Source organism: Pempheris klunzingeri, chromosome 20, assembly GCF_042242105.1.
Source record: "Pempheris klunzingeri isolate RE-2024b chromosome 20, fPemKlu1.hap1, whole genome shotgun sequence".
In the NCBI taxonomy this organism is placed as follows: domain Eukaryota; kingdom Metazoa; phylum Chordata; class Actinopteri; order Acropomatiformes; family Pempheridae; genus Pempheris; species Pempheris klunzingeri.
The window spans coordinates 3231733-3249694 of NC_092031.1; the positions used below are offsets into that span (position 1 = coordinate 3231733).

Here is a 17962-nt window from a genome sequence, read left to right on the forward strand (position 1 = left end):
TGTGTGTTGCACAGGATATTGCAAGAAGTAAGAAAACAAATGAGTTGTGATAAAGTGCAGGAAATGGTCGTGATGTAGAAAACTAAGACAAAGAGTGTGAAGAAAACTGTAGTACAAATAATAATAAATATGAATTACTACCACTTACTGTGAATATTTCTTCTACTTCAGAGGGAAATATTGTATTTTTTTACTGCACTACATTCATTTTAGTGTCATAGATTCTCATCACTTTGCTTTCACACACAAAACGCAGGATCAATGTACTAAATATGATGTATTATTATAGATTAAAGGCCCCTCAGAGCCTCACAGGTGTTTTCCGTTACGTTGCTGATTAGACCGGCTCATGTTGCTGCTGTGTGAAGCTTCACAGGGTTTACAGGAGGTCAGCGTGTACTATATATATTTAAGTTAACATATCATCTTTCAGGACCTTGAAGGCTCCATATTTCAAAACTCTCTGTTCATATATATATATATATATCTGTATATATGTATGTATGTATATAAAACTGTCCACATTGTTTTATTTCATTTCACTTTTATTGTATCTTTTCTAAATTAAATTATTTCTACACGTTTTCTGGAACGTGTAGCATTAAGGAACTACAACCTACATTTTATTGTGCAGCCCTGTGTTGTAAAATGACAAATAAATGACCTTGAAACAACTTATTTCCACAATGCGATTATAACCTGTGATGAGGGATCACACACTGATCTGTTTTAAGTGGCTGCTGGCGAAAGAGGATGGAAACCACTGACCTCTGAGACACATCGTCTTTGGATTTGACATGAGAGCATAAAAAAAACATATATATGCAATAATAGTAATGAAAGCGGTCAGTCCAGGGTCATTTAAAGGACGTTAATTTGCCCAAAAGGAATAAAAAAATGCTTTAATTAATGCCTCCAAATCAGAAGTCATACTACTGACCATTATTTTTTAAAGCTATTATATTAAGCTAATAATTAACTTTTAGCTACCAAACAATGCTTTAAACTGTTGTGACGAACACATCTGGCTGCATCCTCAAGCACACATCTGGATTATTTACTGTTTTACAGGTTTATTACCAATCAATCAATCTCCAGCAGGATTATTTACAGCCCACAGAGAGGAAATGTCAGACTGGAATATTCATGAGGACGTTGGTAATTAGACGTACAGGCTTTACTGCCCATCCAGGTGGATTTCTTTGTGATGGATTTTAAGGGTACAGTTAAGCTCCAGATTAATGTCCCTCATGTAACATATAAACTACAGCTTGATTAAACGTGGTGTTGGTGCAACTGCACCGTTTGTGCAGGTGAATAGCGCCACCTTGTGGCTGTCAGAGTGAAGTAGGAAACTCTGGTGTGACTAAATTTGACCTGCAGAAGGTCTGGACTCACCTGCAGCTTATTATGAGGCAGTACATACACATTAAAGTGCCCCCACCACCCCACCTGCAAAGGAGCAAGAGCCACAGACTCAAACAAACCTGCTTTGTCTTTTTAACCATTTGGCATCACTTTTGTTTCTATTTTTCAAGGACTTGAACTGTCACATAAAAATCAGGAAAAAGGACCCCATCGTCTGCCTTTTCTAAATAAGGAGCAGAAAATGACCTGACCTAATATCAACCATGACCAATTTGAGATTCACTCTTTTTCAAGAATCCTGAAAAGCAAATAATGTTAGAAACAACTTTAAAAAAAACAGATCATGCAAAATGTGGCACACAATCAGAATTAAATGAAAAAAACGATAAGAAATTCTTGGGTAAAATGTCAAAAAATAAATTTTCAAAAAGGCTGCATACATCAGTCTAGAACCAAGAATGAATAAATAAATAAAATACAAAAAACAAAGAATCCATACTAATATTATTATTATTATTATTATTAATAAAATTTTTCTAAATGCTGATACCAATATTTGTTTTTAGACTTCATGATTTCAAACTTTACTTTTTTCCCAACAATTTAACATGTTTCCAAAACTACTCCCAGCACCTTTAAGACCATCATATAGAAAAACTCTTAAATTTTAAATGAGCGATAAATTTTTAAAAAATCAAGGAATTAAACTTAATAAATTCAAATGAATTAATGATATTATTGTAATAATAAATTAACAGTAAATAAATAAAATAAATAATAATTAAATTTAAAAAGTGGAGTTGCAGTTACACGCTGCTGCCACCGGTGGCGCCAATGGGTCGACGCTAAACGTGTTGAGGCGCCACAGAAGAAGAAGTGTTTCCACTGGAGTTTAGTTGTTGAATGACACCAGATCAAAGTTTACAGTCATATTGCAGCTATTTTCTCCGCTCGGGGAGCAACTTCCAGCACTTCGGCGCGGCGTGGCGGCTTTTCTGACACCCGACTCGGCTGCTTCGTCCTTAAAAAATGCGGGACCGGACCAAAGAATTAGGAAACGTGAGTGTAAAAGTAAACGGCTAACGTTAGCATTAGCGCGCTAGCTTGCTAACTTAGCCAAGTTCACCACTTGTGTCGAGCAACGGCAGCTAAACTTCAGCCTCCCTTCAGTGACAACTTTAACCAAGAGAGCAAACTTTAAAAAGTGACAAACACAACTATATTTATCTGTGTGTGTACCTGAGGGTTAACTTTAGCGACGTTTTGCCTCCAACTTCCGTTCCTGCCCTCGCTCCGTGCTGCATTAGTCAGGCCGGGACAGGGCACGGCTGCTGCTGCAGGAGTCTGCAGAGCTGAAGGTGGAAATGTCTCCAGAAAACACTCACTGATTCTCTTTTTGTGTCTCTCACTGCAGAATGCCGAGGCTTCAGATGAGGATGAGGAGGGCAGAGCTCTGATGATCAAACCTGGAACCTCTTCAGCCAAAGAGGAGAAGGAGAATGAAGCCTTCTTTAGAAAGGTGTGTTTCCCCTATCAGTAATGTTAATAATCAGCTAAATGGATTCTTTTGTTTATTTTTTATTTTAGTCATTTCCTGCTTGTACAACTCAAGTGCACATGTAAAATAAATAGGAATAAGTCATTAAAAACAGTGACAAGTCAAATAAAATGAAGTTTATACTGTCTAGGTTGAAGCTTTATCTTATTACACCTCCTCTATTTACTTTAATCATCTCAAAGTAATCCCTTTAGTTTTACACACAGCAAATACACACATCTTTTTATATATGTGTGTGTTTATAACATAAATGCTGCATTTGGTGAAATTCGCTTGTTACAGCAGTTTAATTGTAAGATAAATGTGAAAAGTACAAAACAAGAGCCATAAAAATAAGACACTAATGACATAAATATTCTATAAACATGAATACACTATACACATGCTGCAGATATACAGATATACAAATATATCTATATCTATATATGGGTGTCCTAAAGATATATATCCATCTATCTGTAGGTATATATACACCTAAAGATAAATGGGTATATATAATAATCTTATTTTAATTAAATATTTTTTAAATCAGTCTGTCACACACATTCAAAGCTATTCCATAAATTAATAATTAATAATCTTTGTTTTTGTGAGCATACAAATTCCTCTTAGTCCGTCATCACTCTCTGATTTGAATCAGCTGATGTATAAACTTATTTCTAACCTTGTACATCAGCTCATATCTACATGTCCCTCTTATTTTTAGGTAAACAGGGTTAAAATCCAGCACTGAGGCTTTAAGTAGAAGATGTTTTGTTTTGTCAACATCCTGCTCATCCCAGTGTCCTTCAACTGTGCTGCCATAAATATGGTCCTAGTGTTTTTTTAGCATACTATTAGAGCAAAAAACAAAAAAATCGCTAGTTCTGAAGCCTCAAATTTGTATATTTGTTAGTTTTCTTTGTCCTCTACTGTAGGAGATTACTGGTCAGTAAAAACAAGCAATTTGGAGACGTCACTTTTGGTTTTAGGACAATTTGATAGACACTTTTCACTATTCTCTCAAACATATTAGACCAAATGATTCATAAATCAATTGAGAAAATAATCTGCAGATTGAGTGATGTACATTATGATGACATACTTCACATTTAAGCCTGAAACTAAGATCCACGACCCAAAGATAATCAATTTACCGTGATGTGAAACCAAGAAAAGCAGCAATTCCTCCCATTTGTGAACCTTAAACCAGAGCATGTTTAGCGTAGTAGTTGAATCAAAATATTGATTGAACAGAATTGTTGTGGACTCATTTTCTGTTGGTCACCTTAATGAATAATCAGCTAATACACCTGTTTGATAAACTACAACCTCTTTCCTACACTAAGGTGCAAGAAATTCACGAGGGACTGCACGATCTCAAAAGGATGGTGTCCGACCTTGAGAACAAACAGAAAACTGTGCTGGGCGTGGCGCTGCCGGAGGACAGTAAGTATGTTCATGTCGGCCACCAGCTGAGCACCGATCGTATCGATTAAGTCTGAAACCTGCCTGAAACTGGACAAAGTCAACACGTAATTGAAAAGATATTGTTTAGAAACTGCCAAACACACTTTGAGCTGCTATTGTTGGCACTTTTGAACCAGTTTTATATCATTGCAATGTAAATAATATATACAAATGAACAATGTTTAACTTCCCTCGATCTTTACGTCTGGACTTTTGCCGGCTCTATGGCCGTTGTTCAATTGAATAATTAACATAACAGTAAAATAACAGTAATAGTTTTATTGTTAATTCAGCTATTCAATTGAACAACAGCTGCCCTACAACTAAAACCGTCCCTTTAGTGAATCCCTGGCCTACAGATTCATCTCCAAACATGACCCCACAGAGGGCGCTCACATTGTCGGACATGATTTTAGGTGTTGAATGTGTTGTTTTCGTCTCTGGTCAGGTATGAAGAAAGAGCTCCAGACTCTCCGAGAGGAGATAAAAACGTTGGCGAGTCAGATCCAGAGAAAACTGAAGAGTGAGTATGGACGGATAACATGTGAACGCAGTGTTTGTTTTCTTGCTTTGTTTACTAGAATTACTCCCAGCGATTATCGTTTCACAGGTATTGAACACAAGAAGGGAGACGAGGATGGAAAATATATACCGATAAACGTTCGGATGCAGCGGACTCAGGTTGGTACCATCCTCATCTCATGTTGCGGTACCTTTTCAAGGACATAACTTTCGGCAGCTGTATCTAAAAGTCCCATATCCTGCTGCTTCATACTTCCTACTAGATGGCTTTTCATGATTTAATGGTTAAAAAACACATTATTTTTCTTGGAGCAGATGTGGCTGAAATCTGAAACAAACCTCGGTAGCTTCAGCTGCTTGAAGCCATTTTCTTCCACTAATAAGCACAGTGAGAAGTCAAACAGGAAACAAACGCCTTATGGAAACTCAAACAGAGAAAACGGATCATTGTGAAATAAATTCAGTGTGAAATAGCTGTTTTAGTCTTTCTGCTGAGTTAACTGTCATGTAAACGCTCCCTCCTTATCCTGCTGACGCTCGCCTGATGAATATTTAGCTCAGAAACAGGACATCTTAAACAATATATATGATGTAAACAATGTCACAACAGCTGTTGATACTGGGGTTCGTACAAGAGTTTGGAGAATGCTTGATTTTGCCCGTCATGTTTTGGAAAAAGCTTGAATTCTCCTTGAAAAGTGCTTGGTTTTCAACATAATGTGATGTTTAATTTACACATTGGCTCATGTAAAACCTAAGAAGCACTAAAGTTTTTTTTATTTATAATCTTTAGTCTTTTAGGAATTTATTTTTCTCAGTTGCAGTTATAATAACAGTTTAGATGCGATGATAAAGGCTTTTGAGAGTCTGGAAAGTTTTTGGTAGCCTGAAAATGTCTGGAATTTCACAGTAAAACAGCTGTAGGAGCCTTGTGATGGTTAAATATGTCTGAGACCGCTTTGTGTTGCATCAATGTGATAAAATACTTAATTTGTCAGGTATTTAATTCACCAGAGGAGCCAAAAAACACACACTTGTGTTGCTTTTTTTTAATCTATAAACAAAAATATACACTCAGCTGGAAGTTTAAGAGCTGAATCTGATGCAGTTTATACAATAACTCTGCTGTGAATCCTTTATTTAAAGTAAAGTGACCAGAATGGTTCTGTATTTGCAGCACGGCGTCTTGTCCAAGGAGTTTGTGGAGCTGATGGGTCACTGTAACACCATCCAGGCCCAGTACAGAGACCGCAACGTGGAGAGGATACATCGGCAGCTCAAGATCAGTGAGTGCCGGACGCCAGGCTCCGATTCTGTGTTTTACTTTTCTGTTTGCGGTCTGCGTTCTCCTTCAAGGAACTCACGGCCGTACCGTTCGCTTACCCCCCCCCCCTTGGCCGTAGGTTGCATCATCACGAGTTTCAGTGTGTCTCATGATGTTTGTCACATGTCATCTCCTCTTTCTGTCTTTCATCTTCAATCACACACACTTCACTTTTCAGCCCTCAGGTTCAGCCTTTAAAAACACCATCAAGTGTTTGAAATGGTTTCTAACTCTATAATCTAGTTTATATTTTCATTCATTTTCCGTTTATACAGCAGAGCCCATTAATGTTTTATACTGCGTTTCAAAACTAAAGTGCAGTCGTCATAGTAGATGGAATATTTTGGGGGGTTTTGGACATTTAGACACGTCTGTGATTAATCAAGCAGAATAACGTCCAGATGAATCAGCGAAAGTTGCTTTTACACAGAAGTGGGAAGACGGAGGCTTCTCTCTTTTTCAACTCAAAGGGAAATTCTTTATTTTCATTTTCAGTTTTCTCCAAACACCAACATCCTGTATCCAAAAACACCGGATCTAACGTTATGTGCTTCTCACTTTTTTTCAGCTGGGACCGATGTGACAGACGAACAGCTGGACACGATGCTCGAAAGCGGGCAGACGGATGTTTTCACCCAAAATGTGAGTACGCACTAAAGCAGAGACGGTTCAGAGGAGAGAGAGCTTCCTGTACCTGTGTCACATGACTTTGGCCTCTGTCCCGCCCCCTCAGGAGACCAGCAGCAGGTCCTGAGTGTCCCCAGATACATACCTGCTTAACAGTTTTAAACATAAATGTTTCAGACAAACAAATCAGGAGAGAATTAACTTTGTTTGAGAGCTCAGCAGCACAGATATGCTCTCTGAACCGTCTCCGGCCGGGAGGCTGTTGAAGCCTTTACTAACTGTAAAAAGCACCATCACGTGTTTTAATGTTGACCAAGAATGAGAAGATGTCCTGAAGCTGCTTCTAACAGAACGCTGTCACTCTGCACCTGCTCAAACAGCTTATGTCGTCCAACGCTAGTTAGCATGTGAGCTAACTGCAGCAACAGTCATTTCTCCACAGCTAACTACGACCTACAGTGAGCTAAAGTCTGACTTAAATTTAAACTACCGGTGCTCGGTGCTGATCATAGTTAGTCGATAGATTATTGATGCTCCAGACGAGGCATCCACGCCCACTCAGGAGACAGGAAGTGGAGACATTTTGTGCCACCGGCTCAGCCTGAAATGCAGCATCTTGACTTATAGAGGATCTTTGGTGTTAGCGGTGTAAAACCACAAGTGGAGAGCACCTGCTGCAGCGAAAACACGGCCTCACAGCCGCAGGTGTTCTCCATCAGTGAGAGTTGGAGCAGTCGAAGTGTCGTGTGAGTGTGAAATGACGACAGGTTTGCTCTGTTGTAGCCTCTCAGTTGGCTCAAACTGGACGACAGATCTGGTAAGCATGTGAACCGACAGCCATGTGCAGCCCCTAGAGACGTTTGTAGAGCTTCAGTAGCTCGTAGTGTGAACAGTCCCGCTGGCTTTTGATGTCGGAGATCAGTGGTGGAGAGTAACTAAGTTACTCAAGTACTTTATTCAGCTCTGTCGGCCCTCGTGCTGCAGATAATAAAGCTACACATTAAAACACATGATAAATGACCTGGTTAATGATTAAACTGATAAAAGCTCAAGTGATTGTTAAACTCTTTAAGTTTAATTCCTGTTCGGTAGTTAAGTTCGGGGAAAGTTAAAGGTTCAGTGTGAAGGATTTAAGGGGATCAGTCACCAAAACTTGTATGTAGTTTGTTGTCACTAGTGTATAATTACCTTAAAGTAAGACTGTTTTTGTTAGCTTAGAATGAGCCTTTTATATCTAACCACCATGTTTTTACGGAAGCCCAGAACAGACAAATAAGGGCCTTTTGCATTTTTACGTTGAAGTCGCAGCTTGAATTTGGACAAATTGGAAGATGAAAACAAAGAAAAAGAAGCAAAACCAGAGGATCAGACTTATTAATTAGCACAAGAGGTCACTGCTAGGTGCCACTAAATCCTACGTACTGGTCCTTTAACAGAAATTGCTTGGCGACAGTCTTCTGTTTTTTTTTTTTGTCTTTGTTTTGCACCACTTCCTGTTGTGAAAACTTGTTCGACATTTCCATACTTCTCTCTGAAATCCACCCTCACATCTAAGAAAACCTTTATTCTGTTTGTGAAGATGCAAAAAAGGGAGATTTCACTGTTTTGTTTCACTTCTTTTATTTAAAAGTGGGTGTTAATGTTTTACCTGAAATGTCTGACATGCTTTCACAACAGTAAGAGGTGCAAAAAAACGGGAGGATGGGTTGCTTAGCAGTTTTAAGTTTCCCTTAACTTTCCCCTTAACTGCCCAATCAGAAGCCAACTTCAGCGGCGTCTCAAACAGGTAAAAGTTTTTAGTATTTCACAAAAAGAAACAACCAAATCTGGAGAAAAGTCCTGAAAATATCTTATAAATCAGTGTAGATGAACTTTTTTTTCTTGCTTCCTCTCACATTAATCATCTCATGACCCTTTAGAAGCGACACCCTTATGAAAAATGAGAAATTTGAAGCAGCTACAACAGTAAAATTCTGCTCTGACGTTGATGCATCAGTAACAACAATCAATAATAACCATAATAATGTCACAGATGATATTTTACGGCTGAACAAGTACTTTTACTTTTAATACTTGAAGTATTTTTCGCTCATGTGCTGAATTACAAGATGATTCGAAGACTTTTGCTTGTAATTTGGTTCAGTTACTTAATCAGAGGATCTGAGTATTTCTTCCACCACTGGTCACAGATGAGATGTTTGCAGGTTTTTCTATCTGTAGCTAATAAATGTGTGCACTGCGGTATTCAGATCCTGGTTGATGCTAAAGCTACGAAGCAGGCTCTGAATGAGATCGAGTCCCGACACGATGAGATCATGAAGCTGGAGAGGAGCATCAAAGACCTGCACGACATGTTCCAGTACCTCGCCATGGAGGTGGAGGCTCAGGTCGGGGAAGCAGTGATTTTAAAAAAAGTCTCTCTCAGGCCTGTTTGAGCTACGATGAGTCTGATTGTCATGTTTTTGCCTCCTGCAGGGGGAGACGGTGAACCGGATTGAAACCAACATCAAACAGTCCACTAACTATGTGGAGAAAGCGAAGGACAACACAGAGAAAGCCGTCACGTATCAGCAGAAAGCACGCAAGGTACGACGTGGTCTCACACACAAAACCTTTAAAGGAATAGTTCAGATTATTTGAAGTGGGGCTTGTTTGAGGCACTTACCCATAGTGACACAGAAGCTAAACAATGTAGTGCTGTGGACAGGGGCAGGAGGTGCTTCAAAACCACCAGACTCCATTGACAAAAACACTCATTTTACTTTGCGGAATACTGGAGTTTGCTGCGCCACCTTTGCCTCAATCGCATGTTAGTTCAGATCTGAAATAACTGTTTTAGACGCCAAAGTCACACAACAACAAACAAACTAACCGTTTGAGGCGGCGGCAGACCAGCAACTCAGTCGTTCTGCGGCGTAAAATTGCTGTTTTTGTGAATGGAGTTTGGTGGCTTTGACGCACACAAAGATAAAGAAGGAATAGCTCAAGTTCCCTTTCAGAGAGGATTATAAAGCCATGAAAATACACTTCAAATAATCCAAACTGTCCCTTTAAGGTCGCTCCTGATTAATTTTCCTTGCATGTCAACTCACCTCTTTGTCTCTCCTCCGATGCAGAAGAAGATCTGGATCGCCATCTGCTTGGCCATCCTCATCCTCATCCTCGTCCTGTCGTTGGTCACCACCTTCAGCACCTAACGCCAGGCAGCGTGAGTTGGTCTCTACATCAGTTTGGCAGAAGCACATTCTGGTTTCCTGTAAATAGTTTCATCCCACAGGACATACGGGTGGATTTAAATCAGTGGATTTTGGCCGTTACGCCCCCCCCCTCCCCCCCGCATTTCGTCTCACATCGTCCTCTAACCCTCCTAACGGCCCTTCTGTCAAATTTTTTTTTTTTATTTCTTAAAGAAGAGATGTGCTCTCTGTTGTCTTTTCTCCCACAAACTACAATCTCACCTGCATTTCCACTTCCGCTCAAGAGGCAGTGCTGCCGGTTTGTGGGGACCCTCCCTCCCTCCCTCCCCCCTTCCTTCTTGTCAACACGGACAATTTGTGAACTGTTACGTCAGCGCCCCTTCCCCTCCGACCTCGCAGAAAGAGGAAATAAGTGGCCTTGAGCAAAGCACAATGCAGTATTGAAACCCAACACTGGCGCTGATCATGCTGTACTCAGGAAAACTGTGCGTTGATTCTTGTTACGTCGTCGTTTCAGGACGAATCGGAGGCGTAAACAACAATTGTGATAGATGAGGGCTTTCTTTTATAGGCATATATAGTAAATAGACTAATATAATTGTACATAACCTATATTGCTGGTGATAGACATTCTTTATGCGGATGATTTTTTTAAAACTTGAAAGTTGTTTCAAACTGCCTGCATGTAACAAGTGTAAATACAGATTTTTTTTTGTGTGAAATAACAGCCCCCCCTTTCCTTTTTTTAAAAAAAATTTTATTCCACAGTTGTCTCAGCACTGCAATAAAAGGCCGGAGGCTCCTTTTTATGTCCTACCAAGTTTGTATTTATGATTTGAACGTTGTTGTGGACGCTGCTACGAGAAAACTCAACAACACATGATGAAACCTTTTTTTTTTTTTCTTCTTCCTCAAAATGGTGCCTTCTCCTTTATTTCCTCGAGAACAGCTCGAGTTGAGAACGTGATGTTGTGCACTAACATTGTCAAGAAGGGACAGTGAGTTTTTATTCTGTTTGTATGTTTCAGCTGTGGCTCAGCCCGACACGTGTCTATACTCTCATTAGACTTTAAATCTGTTTTTCTTCTCTTTTTACAAAGTCTCCTCCACTTTTGTTGCTAGTTTTAGTAACTTTTTGTTGGACTTCCGCGGGGAAGCGATGGGTCCGCTAACCAGACCACTCATTTACAGTATGGTTTAAAATAAAATACTGCCATGTTCTATTAGTTTCTGTTTCTTGTATCATTAATTGTAGGTTTGTTTAGTTCACACAGCAGCTGTTACACACAACGGTTGAATTTTCTTTTTGCATTTTTCCACACAAAGTGACATAAATAATCTGTTTCACCTGCAATTAAACAAAATCTTCAACACAATGAAAAATGGCAACTAATTTTTGGTCTTTTTATTCAACTGTAATTGTCTTAATTTTTCAAGTAAAACAATGTGGAATTACAAGGGATCAAAGGAATGCAACAAACGAAGAGACAAATCAAGACCGTCACCATAAACTACCCCTTCCCCCCCCCCCCAAATATCACCTTTGCTCAAAGTAGCGTAGACAAGTCCAAAAGGAAATCGACAATTTACAGTCATCTGGAACTGTACCAGTAATTTTATTCACATATTTTGTCCAAGTATTTTATTTTTTTTTTTTACATGAACGAAGAGCAATGAAGTGATGGTGACAAATTCAGGTGAAAAATAAAACATTAATTTGGGAGCACTGATGCACAGGGTGCTTCTGACTTTTTCCAGGGGAGGTGTTTCTTTTTCTTGACTAGTTTGGCTTTTTTTTTTTTTTTGTTTGTTTTTTAGTTTTAAATAACGAGAGAAGCTCAACACCCCTGCTTCAGGTGCTTCACAAGGCAATCGGAGGTTCAAACCCATTTGGCCAAAAGAGGCACTCTTAAATTTCAATAACATTTTTTGCCCTTTCAGTGTGAATTCGTGACAAAGTGGACCGCAACAGTAACTGCCTTTGGGAAGATTAGGAAGAAGAAAATCTGATTATTCCCGCTCCAGGTCCGTGGTGAGGAGCGAGAAGTCTTCAAGACAATCTGCAACTTCAATTAATGCGTTTTTCGAGCTGTGGAGATACATCGTGAGGTACCAGGGAACCAATTAATTGACTGAAGTTGATGTAAAAACTTATCACTACACCACAATGTACTGAAAAGCCGAGGGCCACGTTATCAGATGTGCAAATGAGAAATGCAAGGCTGGATTTAAAAATGAATCCAATGAACAGAAATTATGAAAAAAAAAAAAAAAAAAAAAAGGGGCCCAAGCAAAGACAAGCTCCAGCATAGTGCAGCAAAGATCACATTGACAGATCAGTTCTCTTCCTAATACCCTGGAAGAAATAATAAAATATGCATAACTTATCAACTGACTACAAAGAAACAGTCAGGACAGCTGACGAAATTTTCAAAACCAAACTTTCTAAAACCTCCAACTTACAATACAACTGGTCACTCAAAGGTTTTTATGTCACACGAATGACTTTTCATTGATAACCCTAATAAGAGGGTGCTGTATAATCCCGTCTTAACACATAAGAGCTGAGTGTTCCAGTCTTTAATGATTACAGTACATAATGTGAACTAACAACTTTCCTTTATTACCACCTGTGTCCCCCTCAAGTCCCAGTGGTGAATTCGCCCACTGCACCATCCCTCGGTCTGCTCACGGACGCACAAATAATGGCGCCGCATTTTTTTTTTTTTTTTTTTTCTCTTTTAAACTCTCAGTCCGGCATCCCTGAGCCTTCCCCCCCCCTGCTGAGCTGGTGAGCGGACCAGCTCCAGGTGGAAAGGGAGAGGGCCCGAGAGGCAGGGAGGTCCCTGACTTGTGCAGCACTCAGTTCCCCTGAATTCTTCGGAGTGCAGACAAAGCAGCAACCTTGGAGGTCGTGACATGCTCTTGATATCGTGCTCTGCGACAACACTCTCGCTTCCGTTTTTGTTCCCTTTCGGCGCTCCGATCATGTTTTGTTGTGACGATGCTGGCCAGAAGAGGAGCGGGTGCTTGCGGCCGGTGAGCGGGCCTGCACCGCTGCGAGCGCCGCGACGCTACGCAGCACCCTGTCCGGCGTCCCCTCTGTCCCCGAACTGCTGGTCACCTCCTGCGGGAGCTTTTGAGACCTCCTGCTGTCCTGCCGACTCTCCCTCTGCTGGCCCTGCTTGTCTCTTTTGTCCCGACTCTTTGTCCGCTCGGAGCTGCGCTCGCTGCCGGAGGAGGCGGCCCGGGAATCCCTGTGCTCTGCGTTCTGGGAGCTGAGGCTGCGGGTACGTTGGCTGCTGTTGCTGCTGCTGCGGCTCCTGCTGCTGCGTCCTCCAGCGTCGCCCTCGCCGTCGCTGCTCATGCTGCTGCAGGCGCTGTGGCCCCTGGAGGACGACTGCGTCTCGGCCTCGCCTTCCTTCCCCCCCGACGACTTCCTACTCCCTCTCTCCTTTTCCTCCCCTTTAGACCTCTTGTACTCAATTTCTAGGGGTGGGACCAGAGAACCGGGGCACTGTCTGGTGGAGCGGGACGCAGGGCGGCTTGTCTGATTGGGTGTTGAGGGTTTGCTGCCACTGCTTTTACTATTAGTAAGGTTTACTGAGTTACTCTGAGGGGAGGCTGGCACACTTTTGCTTTTAGGCTTTTGGTTCTTGTCAGAAGAGGAAGCGGGGGAAGTTGCAGCGACTTTAGACCCTGAGTCTTTCCGAGTGGTGTGGCCTGGCGTATCCACCCTGCCTTTCATCGCGAGGAGCTTGGCTGCTGCGTTGAGCGCCGAGCACCTCTTCCCCAGGACTTCGGGCTCAGGAGGCAAAGGGGGCGCGCTGTTGGTCTGAGCTTTACTCTCCTGTGAAGGCTGAGATCCTGTAGACTTCCTGGTGATCCTAACAGACGACGTATCGCTGCCAGACTCGCCCCCCGTGGACGTGTTGGCGTTGTTTGAGGCATTTCTGTCAGAGCTGTGCGCAGGTTTCTTTGCTGGCCGGCTGTTGCCCTTTTCCCCGTCCTGATCTTGTAGCCTGCGCTTGGCCGAGCGAGTCAACCGGTGCTCCTTCCTGCTCTCATTGTTGTCAGAGTCCTCGGAGGAGGAAGAGGGAGATCTGGAACGGCGTCTCCGAGAGGCAGCAGCGGTGGCGGGCTCTTTCTTGCCGCCTTCGTCTTTCTTCTCCGCGCCCTCTTCCTTTCTCCCCTCCTTCCCTTCTTCTGAGGTGACGTCCATTCGCTTCCTCTTGGAGGGATGTCTGTTCTCGTACGTCCTCTTGTGGTGAGCATGACGAGTGAGGGTTGATGTCGAGCAGCCAGATGACGGCGAAGAGGAGCGAGTGGACTCCTGGCTACTCTGACGACTAAGAGGCCTTTTCTGGATTGGAGATTTCTGATCTTCTGTTGTTTGATCCGCTGCTTGTTGCGTCGCTGCTTCTTTCTGAGAGGAATTTGCCGACTGTGCTTCTCCACCTGCTCCTTCCCTTCCAGACTCCAAGTCTTTGGTCTCAGAGGAACTCTCCACCTTCTTCCTTGTAGGCTGAGACTTACACGTATCCAGATTTTTGTCCTCCTCCTCCTCCTTGCTGTTCCTCGCTTCAGCCTCCACAGCATCTGTTTCCATTTCTGTCACCCTGTCTGGGTCACTTTTAGGTGCAGATACTCTCTGTGTTGTCTCTGAACACTGCTTTTCAGACGAAATGGAAGGAGCACATGCAGGAGCTTGGGCTGTCTGGGCTGACGTGGACACCTCCGGGGAAACATCCGAGGACGAACAGCCTTGTACTGCAGAGGTTTGTATGGCGGACGTGGGAGGAACCGTTTTGGTTGCTGCTACCGACACAGGAGTGGCCGTGGTGGTGGATACAGGGGTTGTTGTGACGTTTGTGGTAGCAACTGTGATGGACTTTTCAGGGGATGGCGTAGTTGTGGTAACTGCTGGTGCTGCACATGTGGAAGTTGAAACAGGGGCGGGGATCTTGGCAGTCTTTTCTGCAGTTGTGGCAGGGGTAGTTGTTTCTACTTTTGAAGGGGCTGCTGCTGCTACGGGGGTTGTCTCTGTTGTGGGTGATGCAGTTACTGTAACCGTCTTCGCCTTGGCGGTGGTTGTTACACTGGCAGATGTTGCAGGTGGGGAAGGAGTGCAGACTGGAGTAGGTGCAGCAGGAGGTTTGGCTGACGACGTGTTAGCCACTGGGGCAGTTGTTACCTGTGGCTGCGTGGTCACCTGAATTGCTGTTGTTGGTGGTGATGAGGTTGAGACTGGTTTGGTCGGGACTTTGGTAGTTGTCACATCAGTCTTTGCTTGGGCTGAAGAAGGTGGAGCTGCAGCAGAAGGTGGAGCTGCAGCAGACGGCGAGGCCGTTACTGGTGGTGTTGTAGAGGCGGTGGTAGACGTGGGCCGTCTTGCTGAGGGAACTATGCTTGGACTTGAGTTTGATGGACCAGCTTGGACTGTTTTTACCGTTGTTGTTGCTGTAGAGGGGGAAGGCGTTGAGGTTGGTTTTGGTGAAGATGCTGCTGAAACCGTCTGGGTGGCAGCTGGGGCGGAGGTTGCAGTAACTGGGGTAGATGTCGTAGATGACAGCAGGTCCTTTGCAGCAGCAGTTTTAGTTGTTGTAGTGGTGACTGTGTTTGATATTGCATTCGTGGCTGATGTGAGCGTTGTGGCAGGGACCGATGCTTTAACAGCCAGAGCAGAAGATGATGCAGAGGATGGAGTCTTAGCAGCTGGTGTGGCAACTGTAGAAGTTTTGGCTGAGTCTGGTCCCGCTGTTTTGTCAGTTGAAGACACTGAAGGTTTTGTCTCTACGGGAGCTGTGGAAACCACCAGTGTTGAGTTTGCAGCTGAAAGAGTTGATGTGACGGTGCAGGAAGGCGGCAGCGGCGTTGCGGTAGTGGGGGGAGCAGTGAGTGGGACAGCGGTGGAGGAAACATGGGTCGATGTCGGGTCTGAGCTTTGAGCTGTCGCTGGAGCTGAACTGATGATTTGGGCTGAGTCTGATGTGGAGGCAGCCACTGGGAGCGGTGCTGCCACCTGGGCTGCAGGTGTAGTGGATGCTTGAACTGAAGCTGAAGCCGATGACGAAGCTTGATCTGTTGTTGGTGCAGAAGCTTGAGCTGGATTCTGATTAGAGGCTGAAATTGAGGCTAAAACCTCAGTCTTAGTGTCCATTTCCTCAGACTGGGAAACCTGACTTGTAGGGACAACATCAGCTGTCTGAGTGTTCGACTCGTTGGGAGACGGGACTGGTGGCTCTGTGCTAGCATCAGTTTTTGATATATCAGATACACCAGCAGTGGTGGTCTCGTTTTTAGAGTTCTGTCCTTCACCAACAGTTTCTGGCGTGGTTGTCGAGTCTTTGCGAGGACGACCCCTCTTACGTTTTGGGGAGAGAGGGGGGTTCCCTTCCTCACTCGGCGAGGTGGGCTGTGGGGAAGGGGTCACTGCGTTTTCAGGCTCAGGTATCCTAGGGGGCGTCTTAGGGGGCCGGCCCCTCTTTCTTTTCAAAGGTGTCATAAGAGAATTCACGCTGGACTCTGAAGAGGCTGAGGAGGCGTCTTTGCCTGGTGGTGTGTCAGTTTTTTTGGACTGGTTTCCTCCTCTTCCTCTACCCAGTTGCTGCTGCTGCTGCTGCTGTTGTTGTTGCTCCACCAGCTGAGCAGCCATGCGAGATTCAGTTTCCAACCTGCGGCGAACAGGAAGATTTCTCAGCACAGGCATGTCAGGAGAAAGATGAGGAGGGGAATATGGAGGATAACCCCTGACAGGCTGTGGCTGCACAGACGGACTCGGAGTGGAGTCTTGGTCCTGAGGAGATTTGGGAACAGTCTCTTTTGTTTTGCCGTCAGGGCTCGGTGAGGTGCCGTCTTTGTTTGGTTCGTCGACAGATCCAGCAGAGTTCTCCTCCGTAGTCGCCTCCTCTGAAGAAGCTCCACCTCCAGTGCCGCTTCCTCGCCGCCGCCTCCTTCTCGGCTCCTTCTCCTCCACCACCGTGACCAGCCTCCCGGGGAGCTTCCGCAGGACTTTGGCTGAGGGGGAGTCTTCAACCAGGCCCCGCAGGACTTCGCCATCTGCTGACTGGCGCTTGCGAGGCGATCGGGAGCTGGAGGACGGCGGAGACATGGCACTCTGGTCTTTGCCGTCATCGTCTTTTGGCTGATGGTCCACCGGGCAGCTGGATTCCAGCGATGACTCAGACACCCTCCTCTCACTCTCCCCTTCTTTCTCCTCTCTGCCTGCTTTGGAGTTCTTGCCGTCAGTCTCCACAACGGACTGCTGTTTCCCACCAGGGGGGGAGGGCGTAGGAGGGGAAGGCACTGGACTGGGGTGGGAGCGGTTTGGTAGAGTCCTGGTTTTGACGGTCTGCTGGTCTCGGGCAGGAGATGAGGCTTTTGAGGATTTGGAGGAATCCTGAAGCCTGGCTGATGAGGAGGTTTTGTGATGGTCTGTGCGAGACGGGGTGGTAGACACAGCACCCGTGTCTTTGGCAGCTCCTCGTCCTCTCAGACCAAAGCGGAGTCTTTCAGGCACTTCTCTAGTGGTCGTAGGCTCGGGCTCCGTCTCGGGCGAGGCCCCTCGCAGCCGACCACTAGTCCTCGTAGAGGTGACGATCTTGTCTTTGTCCTTGTCTTTAGGTTTACGGCCACGGCGGGCTGGGGCCGGCTGAGCAGGCTCTACAGAGGCTGGTGCAGACAAAAAGTCATCGCTGTCGTCATCTGATGAGGCGTGAAGCTTCAGGCCCTCCTCCTTGGCCTGGTCCAGGCCCTTCCTGGCAGCCTCCACTTGCTCCTAAACAGACAGAGCAGATTTTTAGAAATTTGGTTTTACCGCACTGATAAAATGTCTTTAGGTTATGGTTCTGTAGGACAACAGGGTTAAAACAAGTTCTTACAAACCTTCTAACTCAGCAAAACTTTAATACTTTTAAG

The 17962-nt window shown here is 44.1% G+C and overlaps 2 protein-coding genes across 2 annotated transcripts in view; one reads left to right on the forward strand and one right to left on the reverse strand.

The window, feature by feature from the left end:
• Nucleotides 1-2268: 2268 nt before the first annotated feature.
• Nucleotides 2269-11266, forward strand: stx4 (syntaxin 4). Its single transcript, XM_070852382.1, has 10 exons — nt 2269-2427; nt 2783-2887; nt 4255-4354; nt 4824-4898; nt 4986-5056; nt 6075-6183; nt 6790-6863; nt 9098-9235; nt 9324-9434; nt 9965-11266. Exons 1-10 carry the CDS (start codon nt 2398-2400, stop codon nt 10043-10045), a joined length of 894 nt encoding a protein of 297 aa, XP_070708483.1. The 5' UTR covers nt 2269-2397; the 3' UTR covers nt 10046-11266.
• Nucleotides 11267-11642: 376 nt separating this feature from the next.
• srcap (Snf2-related CREBBP activator protein) overlaps nt 11643-17962 on the reverse strand; it is a 33627-nt gene continuing 27307 nt past the window's right edge. The window contains exon 31 of the mRNA XM_070852230.1: nt 11643-17822. Coding sequence (XP_070708331.1) covers nt 13032-17822 — 4791 coding nt within the window. The 3' untranslated portion in view covers nt 11643-13031. The remainder of the gene's footprint in view (nt 17823-17962) is intronic.

Coding starts and splice junctions, on each gene's coding strand:
- stx4 (XM_070852382.1), top strand. CDS start 2,398: ATGCGGGACCGGACCAAAGAATTAGGAAAC. Junction 4,899..4,985: donor GATCCAGAGAAAACTGAAGA/GTGAGTATGGAC, acceptor ATCGTTTCACAG/GTATTGAACACAAGAAGGGA. Junction 9,236..9,323: donor CCATGGAGGTGGAGGCTCAG/GTCGGGGAAGCA, acceptor TGCCTCCTGCAG/GGGGAGACGGTGAACCGGAT.